The sequence below is a fragment of the Phallusia mammillata genome, chromosome 4, assembly GCF_965637545.1.
Source record: "Phallusia mammillata chromosome 4, kaPhaMamm4.hap1.1, whole genome shotgun sequence".
Lineage (NCBI taxonomy): Eukaryota > Metazoa > Chordata > Ascidiacea > Phlebobranchia > Ascidiidae > Phallusia > Phallusia mammillata.
This window is the reverse complement of record NC_137255.1, coordinates 29,689,076-29,703,979: the sequence shown is the minus strand read 5'-3', so window position 1 is coordinate 29,703,979 and position 14,904 is coordinate 29,689,076. Positions and strand designations below refer to the sequence as shown.

At 35.0% G+C, this 14,904-nt stretch overlaps 1 protein-coding gene across 4 annotated transcripts in view; it reads left to right on the top strand.

The window, feature by feature from the left end:
• LOC145225487 (tight junction protein 1-like) overlaps positions 1 to 14,904 on the top strand; it is a 30,578-nt gene that overhangs the window by 9,137 nt on the left and 6,537 nt on the right. For 3 of the 4 annotated variants that reach the window (XM_080092203.1, XM_080092202.1, XM_080092201.1), the window contains exons 12-27: positions 393 to 602; positions 1,380 to 1,530; positions 2,336 to 2,444; positions 3,100 to 3,319; positions 3,938 to 4,104; positions 4,722 to 4,817; positions 5,232 to 5,314; positions 5,752 to 5,971; positions 6,457 to 6,557; positions 7,515 to 7,694; positions 8,172 to 8,292; positions 9,290 to 9,345; positions 11,269 to 11,447; positions 11,986 to 12,123; positions 12,622 to 12,723; positions 14,418 to 14,477. In XM_080092203.1, coding sequence (XP_079948329.1) covers positions 393 to 602; positions 1,380 to 1,530; positions 2,336 to 2,444; positions 3,100 to 3,319; positions 3,938 to 4,104; positions 4,722 to 4,817; positions 5,232 to 5,314; positions 5,752 to 5,971; positions 6,457 to 6,557; positions 7,515 to 7,694; positions 8,172 to 8,292; positions 9,290 to 9,345; positions 11,269 to 11,447; positions 11,986 to 12,123; positions 12,622 to 12,723; positions 14,418 to 14,477 — 2,193 coding nt within the window. The remainder of the gene's footprint in view (positions 1 to 392; positions 603 to 1,379; positions 1,531 to 2,335; positions 2,445 to 3,099; positions 3,320 to 3,937; positions 4,105 to 4,721; positions 4,818 to 5,231; positions 5,315 to 5,751; positions 5,972 to 6,456; positions 6,558 to 7,514; positions 7,695 to 8,171; positions 8,293 to 9,289; positions 9,346 to 11,268; positions 11,448 to 11,985; positions 12,124 to 12,621; positions 12,724 to 14,417; positions 14,478 to 14,904) is intronic. The other variant, XM_080092204.1, reaches the window with a different exon arrangement.

Sequence of the window (14,904 nt, the reverse complement as noted above, 5' to 3'; positions counted from 1 at the left end):
GTCAGTGGGCAATCTAACCAATTTTTGACTTTAAGCGAGGGCCATACATTTTTTTATGCACGCAAAATTTGGAAATTCTTTCATGGTTTGCCGCAGCATTGGCTTTTACAAGAAATAATTATGACTAGACGTCACATTCAGTTCTTGCAAACTGCTGTATAAACGTTCGGCCACGCTGGTTTAGCTTGTATAGCATGGAGATTTTTCAAAAACTAGTGAAAAATGTTGCTGAATTAAATGAAGATTTGCATTTTTTCTCTGAATCACTGAATCAGTGTGTTGGTGAGGGCCACACGAAATAGCTTGGCAGGATCGGATTGTGGCTTACATGCCCCTGGTATAGAACATAGCAGTGAAAACCAAACAGCACATTTTCTCCCATATTCTTTCAGTGAGCCTGCACCTGTTCCAGCTGCAAAAGCAAGTAAACAATTTGGAGGAATAAAAGTTTTGCCTTCAGGCTTAGCAGCACAACCTGTCGCTGACTCCTCATCAAGCAGTGCACCATCTACACCTGAACCAGCCCCAAGGGGTAAACCAGACACCCCAGAGTATGCTGAGCCTCCTGGTGATACAGATGAAGATGCAGGGCCTGTGCTTCCGTGAGTTTAAATTTTTTATAAACTTTCCTTTTGTTCAATCATAAACTTTTATTCCTAATTTGTAAATTTCCACAAACTTTTTATCATGGTAATGTCAGATACCCAATACAGTCATTCTTGTAACTCTGAAAGGGTAAATAATAAAAAAGACACTAAGGCAAAAACAGTGATAAAATGTTGTTGAAAATTGTAGTTCAGCAGTATAAAAGCGATTGATAGCTAATTAGAATTAGAACAAAAGATTTTATGTTTATTATGTTGGCTTTAAATGAATGTTCCACGGCTTCAAAAATCCTCTTTTTTCATAATCTGTTTAATATTTGGAAAATATATTTGATTAGGAAAGGTTGCGGTTTTACAATTTTATGACAAAACCATCAAAGAGTCACAATTTTGTATTTGTTTGCAGTGCACACACTCTTTCGCTTTCAAATATTTTCCCAAACTGAAGATTTTTGTCAGTATGTGATGAAACCAATGGTTTTTAAATCTTTCGGCGTTTTGCACCTTTATTAAATTTAGACATTTTTTTCATTTAGTTTCTGATTTAAGTGTGTTTGTTAAACGGAAAATTGAGAGCCAAAGTAGCATAAAGCTTATCTGGCGATATGAGAAAATTTAACAAAACTAAAACTTTGATTTGTTTACAGTGCGTTTTTTTTAATTTTTTCTTACATTTTTTTTAAGATTTTCTTTTGAAGTGTGTTTATAAATGTCAACAAATCATAAGCCCTGTGGTAAAAAAATGAAAAAAGCTGACTTTTTTTGGTATTTCAGGCCAACAGCTCGCCATATTAACTTTACTAAGGGCAAAAATGTTGGGATTCGACTCGCTGGTGGAAACGATGTCGGGATTTTTGTGGCTTCTGTGCAAGAAGGAAGCCCTGCTGCTAAACAAGGACTCAAAATGGGAGATCAAATCTTATCGGTGAGATTTGTTACATACGTTTGGAAAAAAATTTTTTTAGTCAAAGACGCCATGACCTGCAAATGGATGTACATAACAATTAACAACTCAGATACACATAAAATGCAGCATTGTTTATTCTCAAAATGTTTTGACAAATGTTTATACCTATCAAAGCTCAGTAAAGTGGTAAATTGTTTTCAAATTATATCATACAAAATGTTTAACAAAACATTATTCTAAACAACTTACCTCTTCATCAAGCATAAAAACAACATTTTGATTGGTCAATTGAACCATGTGATATTTAATCACTGCTGTCCTGTCAATAAATTTTCTTTCGTTTTTGATAATGATACGGATAGTAGTGTTTGTGAAAAGGTATAATGTCAAAATATTCAATGAAACCTAATTTCAAAACATTTTACCTCTTTGTTAAGCATCTAAACAGGATTTTGCTAACACTGCTGTCCTAGTTCAAGTTATAATAACTTTCACTTTTGGTAAGGATACTGATTAACAGCATTGTGGAAAGGTATAAAGTCAAAAATGTCAAAATATTTAATGAAACCTAATTTCAAAACATTTTACGTCTTTCTTTGGCATAAAAACAGTATTTTTCCTGTTGAACCGTGAGATATACTATCACTGCCAACCTAGATCAATAAAATTAACTTTCACTTTTGGTAAGGTTACTGACTAACAGTATTTTTTAATTTACATCGCAAAAGAACCGAACATTATTACCCGATGTTAAAAAATTAAATACTCTTTCAACTGAATATTGCGCAATACACATGGTAATCAACTTTGTTGCTTTGTACAGGTGAACGAGATAAACTTCCGCAACATTATTCGAGAGGAGGCAGTTTTAACTTTGATGGGTTTGCCGACTGGAGATGAAGTTCGGATAATTGCTCAACCACAACCAAAAGGTGAAGCTTAAAATAAAAAAAGTGGTCAAGATTTTGTTTGCAATTTGAAACTGTCTCTGTCAAAATAGATTTGGCTATTGTAAAACATTTTCAATGGTTGTGAACAAGCAATATTGTCAAAATAGATTTGGCTATTGTAAAACATTTTCAATGGTTGTGAACAAGCAATATTGTAAAACAGTTGATTAGGTAATAACTGCAGTTTAGGTAATAACACATCAATTTAGTTCATAGGCTTGTATTAGGTTGAAAACCATAAATATGTTTCATGCATTTTTATTAGGGATGTGTGCAGAAATTACTTCACCCTGTTTGTACAAATGTAGATACAACAGAACTTGTCACACAGAAATGATAATTTGTCTCTTGCTCATTCGAAAATATCGAAAATACAACATATTTTTGTTGTATGAAATTATGAATAATATCAAGTCTATAGAGCTCTTCTGGCAAAAGTATTTTCATGAATAATATGCTGTAACACATTTACTTGCACCAAAAATGTATTGTTTTACTAAAGCCCAGCTTGCTTGCAAAATATTGACCGGCTTTAATCGATTTATGACCCAGAAACATGCTTGACCCTATGTGTAAAACAAGTTAAAAGCAATAACACATAAATTGACAATAAGTGTCAGCTTCAATCCACTCGCAGTTTACCAGAAGATCTTAGAGCACGGAACCGGTGATTCATTCTACATCCGAACTCATTTCAAGTACGAGAAATCAGGAACACACGAGATGTCCTTCAAACAGGGATCAGCGTTCAGAATCAGCGATACTTTATACCAGGGAATGGTTGGGTACTGGCTTGCGGTCAGAATCGGCCGAAACAACATGGAAATCGAACGTGGTGTGATCCCCAACAGCAGCAGGTGGGAAAAAATACTAATCATTTGTTTTGTCCACTAGTTTGCATATGCTGTGTTCTTTCATTCTGATGCTGTATTGCTACACAAACCCTTTTAAAAAATGTTTCAGGTTCTGTTCTGAAAACAGGAGCAAAATTGCAAGTTTTATTAACATATAACGTAAAATTTATGATTTATGTGTCTCTATGGTGCTAAGGGAAAATAAATTACCCCAATTAATATGTTTGTATTCTTTTTACTAACTAATTTAGCAGATAACAATTTTTAAAACTCAAAGGGTTAAATGGGTAAAAGAAGTAAAAAAAAAACTGAAGGGGTAAAATTTTTATGCTTTGGGGTAAATAGAAGTAAGCAAACACATTTTAGGTGCCCAGTTTTAGTGTGGTAAATAATTTGAGGGTTAAAATTTAAGTAGCAACAAGTTTTTTTTTAACCGTGAAAGAAATCTGATTATTTACATCCTGATGAAGGCGACCTGTATAAGATGTCGAAACGTCGGAATAAAAATACATTTGCCAGAAGAGCTCTATAAACTTGATGTTAATGCCTGGCAGCAATAGCTTATATCTTTATCTGATATTGCTTTTCTAACTCAATATTGTTTTTTTGTTTTTTCGACAGAGCTGAGCAGCTGAAGATGGTTCAGGACAAGAAGATAGCTCAGATGAAAGATCGTAACAAAGGAGGAATCGGGAGGAGATTGATGAAAAATCAGAAAGCTGATGGTCCTCTCTCATCCACCGCTTCATCCATGTTTCCTGCGTACGAGAGGGTTGTGCTACGCGAAGGTAAAAGTGAAAAGAAACCTGTTTGTATTAGTGCTGAAACTGCTGCTGCCAAAAAACAAACGAACTGTTTTGGGTTTAAATTAGGTGTCGATTGGTTTTAAAACCAGTTATACCAAATTTAATAAAACCAAATTGCCAGTGATGTAGAATAAAACATATTCATTGTTTTAAACAGATGTTTTGACAAAAACAATTGTCATCATCAGTGAAAATATATGGTACAAGCGGAAACTAGCACGTTTCAGTTATACCAAATTTAAACACACCACACTCACACCATGATTGGAATAATGAAACAAGATCATGTAATAGAGAAATAAAATCATCTGAATCCCAAACTCATAAGGCATAAAAGAAATAAACGTAGCCCAGGGATATGTCTCAATATAATTCAAAGTAGCATTACAATCGCATTACAGTTTTACAGTTACAAGCTGAAGGAAAATTTGTGGTTTAATATATAATTTGTGAACATAATTTACTGTCATATCCCATAGTGCTAGTTCAGTATTTTGAAATCTAAAATTGATATAACAGTTGTTGCAATATTACTTTCCTTACCCATTAAACTCTTATGAAGCAAATGAAACTAACTTATCCACTCCTGTGTTTTTCAGCTGGATTCAAACGTCCCGTCGTCGTGTTCGGACCTCTTGCCGATATTGCAAGGGAAAGGCTGGCAGGAGACTATCCGAACATTTATGAAATTGCGCGTAAGTTTAAAGAAAAAAATGAAGTGAAAAAATTTTCCTGCAATTTTCTGTTACGATTGACAGAAGATGTTACACTTCGAGTATAGACCAAAACAATGGATATTTTTGGACACTTTTCTGTAGTAGCACAAATTTACTAACATGTTAAACCAAGCCATAAAACCTGGTAAATTGATTCTGGGAATCAATCCCTGTTCTATTGCCATTGTTGCAACGATTTCCACCTCCCATAGTAATATCACACGATATTTAAAACTGAATACTGATTTTAACCTGGAAATAAAGATTTGCCAAAACGTGCCAAGCCATAAAACTTATTGTTTCTTGCTTAACTAAACAGAGCACTACATTGTCAGTTAGTTTAAACCAGATTTGGATTTGTGATGTAATTGAACATTTTCTCATTTTTTTAAGGCAATGAAGGAATGCTGACCGGACAGAAATCAAATCGTAAAGGAGTTATCAGACTAAATACAATTAAAGATATCATTGAAAAGGTTTGTTGTTTTTTAATTTCGAATCATTGTCATTCATTAAAACTCTTAGATTATTTATAACACCTGTATCACAAATTGAGAACTTTATTTTGGGTATCATTAAAGGTTTGATGGGACACAGTAACTCAATTTTTATGTGGAAGAAGGAGTGATTCGTTTATTATCGATTCAGTGTCTATTATTAGTTGCCATTAGTGACATTGTAAAAGAAAGTACAGTTGGCCCTGGTACAAATTTACTAAGGCTTACTTTACATATACTTTTGTACACCAAGATTTGACAAAATGTGTTCATTTTAATTGATTTGTTCAAGGCTTTATCAATACAATTTTGTTCTTTTACTTTACCACCAATTATGACAAGCACACAATACTGCACATTATACCTACAGTTTGAATCAACTGTGTATTGCTTCATCACTATTATTATCCTCACAGGACAAGCATGCAATACTGGACATCACACCTACAGCAGTTGAGAAACTGAACTACGCTCAACTTTATCCGATTGTTGTTTTCCTCGAGCCTCAGTCGAAGACAGTGGTGAAAGAACTTCGTCAAAAGTTGGCCGTCACTGACGAGGAAAAGAAAAAGAAACCAGGAAAACTTCACGACCGAGCAGTCAAAATGCAACGAGGATATAACCACGTTTTTACCGGTATGTGTTTGTCACCTAAAAGAATCGTAGTGGTTGTTATTCTGGTGTTAAAGGTTTTGTATTGATGCATTTTAAAATATTTGCTGTTGGGTGCTAATCTTGGGTGCTAAACAGTTATGATTTCTTTGTCTCTATTATGTTGAGGGTAAATAAGACACCCTAATTAAATAAGTTTGTATTTTTATCATCAATTGATTCAGCAGATTTTATTGCATGATAACTTATCACAATTGAATTAAAACTGTAAGGGCAGCTATTTATTACTTACATTCATAAAACCGCAATCGGTACAATTTACATAGTTATGTGGTAAATCTAAGTAAACAAATATTTTAGGTACACAGTATCAGTGTGGTAAATAAATATGGAGTAAAATGTACCATAAAATCTGAGCAAGGGTAGCAAGAAAAATTTTGAGCGCCCAATTTTTACACTGAAATAAATAAGTTGATGATTATAAGCGAAATATGAACGTGAACTTGCAGACACAATCCGACTTGCTGCTGGAAGTGATGATTGGTATCGGAAGTTATATTCCACCATCAAAGATCAACAGAGCATGCCTGTATGGGTCTCAGAAGATAAGGTTAGTTTTCCATTGCTTAAAAACATTTAAAAAACAAAACAGAGAATTGTGCAGCAATACTTGGTTAAGTTTACAAATGTTTCATGTAAAAGGCAACTTTAACATGTGATGGCAGACAGATGAATCTAGCTAACACATAATCCATTAAATTGTATAGTGATTGTTAATCTAACTTAGGGGTTCCCAGCCTTTTTCTGATCTTGTACCACTTGGACGCTCTTTACTGCCACGCGTACCACTTCTTCTTCCACTTCTTGCAGAATAATTAATTTAATCGAATCACATTTTATTAAGAATAATAATATTGGCCTACAAAACAATTGTTGCAAGATGTGAAGTGAAGTGTTTCAGCAACGCTTGGTCTAGTGCAGTGTTTTTCAACCTCTTTCAAGCCACGGAACACTTAATGCATTAAAATAATTTTGCGGAACACCAAACGAAATTTTGAAGCAATGAAACAACTAGGGGGGACACAAAAACGCTAAATCTTGGTAACCGCTAAATCAGTGATTTTCGGACGGTGTTCGACATAAAACACTATTCAAACCATAGAAGTCTAAAACATTAGAATCCTATATTCAAACCAGCAAATTTCTCGCGGAACACCTGACGATCTTTTACGGAACACCGGTTAAAAATCACTGGTCTAGTGTGTAAAATGAAAGCAAACTTTATTGTGTAATGACTGTGTGACTTCATAATCGAAGAAAACATGCACTCTGCTGAGTAAACTGTCACAATATAGCAACTGTTAGGCACCAAATAGTACAAGAATATAAACTAACAGCAGTTAAACAAAAGTCAACCAGTTAGTTCTATTGATTTCCTGCCCATAAAAAGCATACAAATTAGAACAGTCAACACTGCCATTTTAATTGTGTAGTTTTGCTAGATTTGCTCTCAATTTTTTTCATAAAATGTCACAAATCAACAATAAACATGAAATTGTTCCACCAGCTTGGAGGTGGTGGTGAAGAAGACACAGAAGGAATAACTGTTCCTGGAGATGACGATCAGTTCTCGTACGTGTCGGCACCTGCCAGCGACTACAGTGTGACAACCGTCGGATCAGAAATGTTACATAACTCTCGTATGTCGGATGATGATGATATGCCAGTGGAGAATATGAGGGTTCAGGTAAGAGCTTATAAAAAGGAATGTTTGTGATTAAAGTTAAAAAAAAAGGAAAACATCAAGGCAATGCATGATAGGCTGCAAACAGTGCACACTGTTTTGACTTGTTTGTGCATATATTTATATGTGGTTAACTCTATACCTGTAAACATTATCCATTTTATTGCATAGGATTTGTCAATCCAAACTGTAGACATTGGTTAAAAAATGCCTGGTTAATTCCATGAACTGGTTGATTAGTGGTATATCGAGCCAGAACTCGAGTACTCGGTACAAGCATCGCTGTTTTTAATGCTCGGTGCTCAGCCAAGCAGTTCCACAAACTGACCCTAATTTTGAATATTCATGTCCTGCTAACATACTAAACTAGTGTTCAAAAGGTATCCAAGAACAAAAATGTGTTTTTTAAATGCGTTATAATGATTGAAAAAACAAATTTATCTGTTTTCCTCGAAACTAAACCTCATGCTGTAATTCCAGCCTCCAGTCGCTGGTCCTCCGAGCTCGGATGAAGATGACGGAGGAAAGTTTGGTGACGATGATTTTGATGATCTTAATGACGATGAACCTCCGGTGGATAAACCAGTGCCTCCTCATGATGGTAAGACCAGAATATAAACATAACAAGCATACTGGTGAGTGCAGGGTTGCCATACCGTCCTTATCTCTAAGATTCGTCCTTACTTTGAAGGCCAGTGTCTTAGAAAAAATTACTGCCCTTATGCCATGTCCCCATAACAGATAACGTTTGAATGTGTTGTTCCTTTAAGGTTGTAGTAAACCATAGGTGGGCAACTTTTTTGCATACGCAGGCCAAAAATTAGTGATATTTTGCAGGGGCGGGCCGCAACCATGATCATGCAATAACATAGCAGTGCTAGGCAAAGTCAAACACTCAATGATTTTGTCTTTGTATGTAACAATGCAAGTTCTTAGTAATAAACTAAAATAACTATCAACTTTTAATGTAACAACCCTTTGGTATAAAAATGGGAATTAACACATACATTCCTCCCGGTCGATCAAAATAAAATACGTGTCATGGGCTGCTCAAAAGTTGCTCCGGCCGGCGGGCCGTAGGTTGCCCACTCCTGTAGTAAACCAAGGATATGTTGGGAGTTTTGTTATTGCAGGAGTTAAATATGCATAATATACTTGTATAATAAACAAACCCTGACAAAAACATTTTGTTAGTTTTCGTTAACCATCACTGAATATAGACTTCTACTATGATTAAACAGAAAATTGCCAAAAAATTGAAAAACCACCAAAACCACAGTGAAATTTTATGCAGACATTCTATAAATGAAAGTACTCAAATTGTTTTCAGTTGTTGTTTTTAAGGTTTCTGTCTGCACTTGTTTAGGAGTCATAATATTGTTTGCAATTGTTTATTTTAAAAACTGGTTTGTGTTGCATTGTGTGCAGATTTGGATTTACTAAATTTCAGCCATATGGTAGTTTTTTTTTCAAGTTTTCTTGAACATTTTATGCCATGTCTCCATTACATTTGAAAGTGTTGTGTGAGGTTGTAGTAAACAAAGGATTTGTTGGGATTTATCTTGAAGGAGTTTGAAATTTTTAAAATGTTTTCACAGAAACTGATGCAATGCCTGCAGCGCCACCTAGAGACAAGAGGCAGGCTCAGATACAGGTGACAATTTACATTTTTGTTGCTTTTATTATTTTGTTCATTTCAAATCATTTTTCAAGTAACCATGTTGTTATAACTTTAAATTTATTATGGGTCCCCTTCCCTGAAGGGGACACATATTGATTTTACTCAAATTGTTTTTTTCTTCTTTTTTTTTTCTCCCCAAAGTTTGTCCGACTCGTTTTTCCATCAAATCCTTGATGGATTTCGATGAAATTTACACAGATGGTAGATATAGTTATGTAGATGTGCATCCCACTTTGTTTTTGTTGATAACCCCAGTATTTACCCCGCTAGCCCCCTTTTACCCCAAAGTTTGTCCGACTCGTTTTGCCATCAAATGTTTAATGAATTTAGATGAAACTTACACAGATGGTAGATGTGCATCCCACTTTGTTTGTGTTGATAACCCCACTATTTACCCCGCTAGCCCCCTAAAATGGTTTTTTTCACCCAAAGTTTGTCCGACTCGTTTTTCCATCAAATGTTTAATGGATTTGGGTGAAATTTGCACAGATGGTAGATGTAGTTATGTAGATGTGCATCCCACTTTGTTTTTGTTGATAACCCCAGTATTTACCCCGCTTGCCCCCTAAAATGGGTATTTTTTCCCCGAAGTTTGTCCGACTCGTTTTTCCATCAAATGTTTGATGGATTTGGCTGAAATTTACACAGATGGTAGATGTAGTTATGTAGATGTGCATCCCACTTTGTTTGTGTTGATAACCCCAGTATTTACCCGGCTAGCCCCCTAAAATGGGTATTTCCCCCCGAAGTTTGTCCGACTTGTTTTGCCATCAAATGGTTGATGGATGTGGCTGAAACTTATACAGATGGTAGATGTAATTATGTAGATGTGCATCCCCCTTTTTTGTCCGAATAACCGTAGTATTTACCCCGCTAGCCCCCTAAAAGGGGTGAATTTGTAAACAATGTCAGAATTGGCTAAAATTGGAATAATTTGTAGAGTATGCCATTTATAGGTGTCAATTGTTGTGTTCAACCCTGTAGCCCTAATATTTACCCCATAAGCCCCCAAAGTGTAAAACGTATTTGTATGTTACTGGGCACCACAAACAAAAGATTTCTGTGGCACAATAGTGTTACAAGAGCAACCAGTTGTATGTTACTCATTTGTGACTTTGTGGGTTGCTTGGTGGACGTTTTTGTGCCATTGCAGTTCGGGGGTTGTTAACAGCCCTTTGACGTAAGAAACATTAATGGTTGTTGCTCAAAACACCTCTAGTGGTCAAAATTTTTAACATTGGCGGTTTAGGCTGAAATTTTGCAGTACTATTGATTGAGTCATTGAGGTTTCCTATTTTTTTAGTTTGTGTGTCAGACCCCATTAGTTAACCTACTAGCCCCCTAAAATGGGTCAGTTTTTTTTTTAATTGTTATCTATGGAATTGCATTATTTTCAACTTTGCATGTATGGGGACCCATGAGTTTTTGCCTGCAGAAACAACCAAGGTTATAAAAGACGATGGCTAATATGGGACCCAATACAAAATAAGCATAGGAAATATATTTATGTTTTAAAATTGATCATAGTGTATATGCAAGGGCAATATGTGCTAAGCCACCCTTCTAGTTAAATGCTAACTTTTATCATTTTTTTGAGGGGATTGATTTTTCGATTAACTATCAATGTATCACAATTTGGGAAAAGTTTATTTCCGGTTAAAGTCGGTTGACAGGCTTATAAACAACAAATACATTTCGCTAAAAACGATCAGTGTCTATAAAGGTCAATAAAAGGAGATTTAAATTAGTAAAAGCATTCACATCAATCTAGTTTGGCTATCCAAAGCAATTACTGAACATTTTCATTTGGTGTCAATTGCATAATGTTTGCAAATTTCGGTAAACTGCTTTGAGTGCAGGTTTTGTTTAATATAAGTAAATGTTTCATCTTTTCAGCATAAAGAAGATACGCGAAGATCGAGCACAAGCAGTTCTGACGGTGAACCAGAGCGGGAACCACCTATAATTGCCCCTAAACCCATGCCATCGGGGTCGAGGGTGATCACTAAAGTGGACCCCCCTAGGGGCAAACAGGAAATCCCCCAGGGAAGATTCGACCCCCAATCTTTCTTAAAGTGAGTTGCGTCCATTTTAGGTTTTTTGGATTTTTTTTTATAACTGGAAAAAACAGGGTATTATCATAGGCGCCAAGTATGTAGTAACGCAATGGTGCAGCCACCTTAGTTTTTTTTATGCATGGTGGCGGCCACCATGGGTATTTTGGTTTATTTATAAAGTTTTGCACAAAGAAATGTTAAATCCTGAGAAAAGCAAGAATTATTTTTCGAACTTACTGGCAATATAACAACAAAACGCACCTTAAAAATGCAGCCTGCTTTAACTAGTGCTTTGTTTAGGACTTTAAACACACAATTGTGTGCCAGTAAATCAGTGATCAATATTGCGAATAATGCAAATGTGTTGTAATAATTGATTATTTCAGTGATAGCGATTCTTGTTGTTTCTCGCTTTAGTGATGTCACACTAAGTTCTGTTTAATTTTGCGTTCTCCACCTTGCATTTTTATAAAACTCAGCGCCTATATTTTGTCTTATTATGAGCTTGGAGATTTTATCTTGAAGTTTGAATTACAAGTTTTGCCTCAATTTGCAGAAATCACATTCGTGGGCTCAACAAAATCCCAAAAGATGAAAGTGAACCCCAACCAGACCCAATTCATGAGGAAATCCCTACCACTTCTGCCCCAGTGTCCCACCAAGCCCCAAGAAGGGAACCAGAACCCAACAGAAGGTGAGGGGGTATTTTTGTGGCTATTGGAGACATTCTAGGCCAGGGGTCGGCAACTTTTTAAACGACGTGTGCCAATTTACTTGTTATTTCCATGTGGTAATGACTTTGCGTGCCTCCGTTTTTCTAAGTAATAGTGGTTTGTGCCTGCTGATATCAATTTTAAGGAGAGTACAAAGCATTTAGTGCATGTAGACTGAATTTTAAGACTATCGGATGATAAAAAACTAAAAACCAGCAATGTTACAGTTTAAATTAGTACTTCAAAACAAACTAGCACATCTTTGACATGGCAAAAAAACACCCTCAGTGCCAACCTTTGCGCACATGGGTTGTCAACTTTTGTTCTAGTTTAACGAATCTTTTAAAGTTTAACTGAAACAAGTGTGAAGAATTTCAAATATGATGTGATTTTCTTGTGTTGGGGTTAACTCACTAAAGATTGTTTAACAAGATTTTTTTTTGGTTTGAGTCTGACTAAACTTTTCCCCACACAAACAGCGAACCCCCTGCTGCAGTAATACCCCCACCATTACCGGTTGCCGAACCGGTCAGCCATGACCCTAGCCTCACAGCAGGCTCATCAACTAAACCTTTTTCGAGGTAAAATAATCGTAACATTTCTGGTGGCGCTTGCAGCAAATTTTGGTGAAAATTTGTGGGTGGCAGCAATTAAAAGGCTTTTATCGCTGCATAAAGTCACACTTTTAGCATTGCACATGAAGTGTATGTTGTGATATGAGATGTGTGTTTATTGCACAGACAATTCTGGACAATCACAAAATCAAATGGCAGGTTACAATTTCAAATTTATTATTCAAAAAATCACAAGAAAGGGCTAAAGTCAAATTGAAGTTAGTTTTTGACCAGAATTGTCTGTGCTTACTGTTTTATTGTCAATCTTTGCATGAATTCGCTGTTGTTTGCTGGTACATTGTAAAGGTGAACTGATGTAATGCTGGAGTTCAATATAGGTACACAATTCTTGGCTTTAAATATGCTCAGCAATAAGATACATCCAATTTCTGAGTTTATATCATCATAACGTATAGACAGTTTGTATTGTCATCGTCTTAGTAATTGCTTTTATTTGTAACTTTGCGTTGCCCCTTTCTTTCTGTTGTGTGGCACCAAGTGGCTTTCATTTCACCTGACGATGACAATAGAAATTGTCAAACGTTGTGATTTTTTACACTAATGTATTGGCTTGTATCTTTTTGCAGTTAAGTGCAGTTTCATTAATTTACTCAAATATTTCATTTAGTGAAGAACTTTTTGCAGCATTTTTGCTTCACGATAAGTAAGTGTGTGATTGTAATTCACTTAGCAGCTGTTTGGTTTTTACGTTTTTTAACAGTTGGCAACAGTTAAAGCTTTTGTTTTTGCTAATTTTTTATCAAGCAATTTAACTGTGTGTTGTGCGGTTGAATGTTGATTTTTATAAAGTTTGACTGTATTTAACCAAAGTCAGCAATCTAACATTGCCGATTGTCAGAATGTGCACACAAACAGACAAAAAATATTTCTATGAAAGTGTGGTGACGAACGTTTTAATTGAATCAAGTCTTGCTGCAATTGTTGATTTTTTTGTGTTAAATCAGTGGTTCCCAACCTTTTTCAAAGTATTCCTCCCTTAACAATTCGAAACATTTTTATTCCTCCGTAATATACTACATAGTAGATGCCTAACCATACAAATCATGTGAAATTGAGTCTTTTATCAACTTTACAGGTGATAATCCTAGAGCTAAAGTGCTTATTTACAAACCACATTGAGAAGTTAAAGTAAATTTTCCCCTCAAAGTTTTGAAATTCCTCCCTGATTGTGAACCACTGTATCAAACTTTTACATGATTTTTTTTAATAGCAACTTGTGTTTTTTAAAATTAACATTTACAAGAAATTTGTGAAAATTTTTTGCATATTATTTTTTATGCAGCGTATCAATTGCTACTGTTTGCTTAGATAACAAAATGCGATTATTGCAGTTATGCTAAACTTTATTATGCTTGTTGGTGTTAAGTATAAAAATGCTGCATTGGTGGTTTGGCTTTAAACTGCTTGTCAGAAATACGTCATTTCTAAGTTATAAAAACATCAACTGTATTCAAACAGTAATATGGTTTTACTATAACTGACTAAAATGATTGTTTTTGACTTGTTCAAAAAAACTGTCAAGATTTGAAAAACATTTTTGCATTGATGAATATTTTTTACTAAATTTTGCTAAAAACATAGAAATTTTATAAAAATTATCTTTTAGTTATTTAAATGTGGATAATATTTTTTTATTTCAGACCAACGAGCAATCCACCTCAGCCACAAGAACCAGTTTATTCACAGGTCAACAAGAATCGGTGAGTTTTAGTTCTTTTGAATTTTGTCACTCCGTTTAAAATAAAATAAGAAACATCGTTTCTGCCACAAACCATTCAATGTGCAGACACTGTTTTTTTTAAAAAGGGGTTAAAAAAGTTTTAATGGTTTTTAGGATTCTTAAGATTGTGGTCAAATTTTTATAAACACATGTCAATTTTTATGAAGCTTTCTATAACATACAACTTTTATGTTATCTAATAAGAGACCAAAGTTCTGGCACTCGATTTAACAGAATTTACACGAAATTTATCTGTTAATTTCCAGTTTAGCTGAAAAACTTTTGTCACCTAAGGAATCTCCCGCAGACAATAGAATGTAAAAAAGAAAGATTCTTGCTTCTTATCAGTAGTATATTTAGACTGTTTCATGAAGAACAGGTACAAAGCATAAATCATTTCTTTAAAA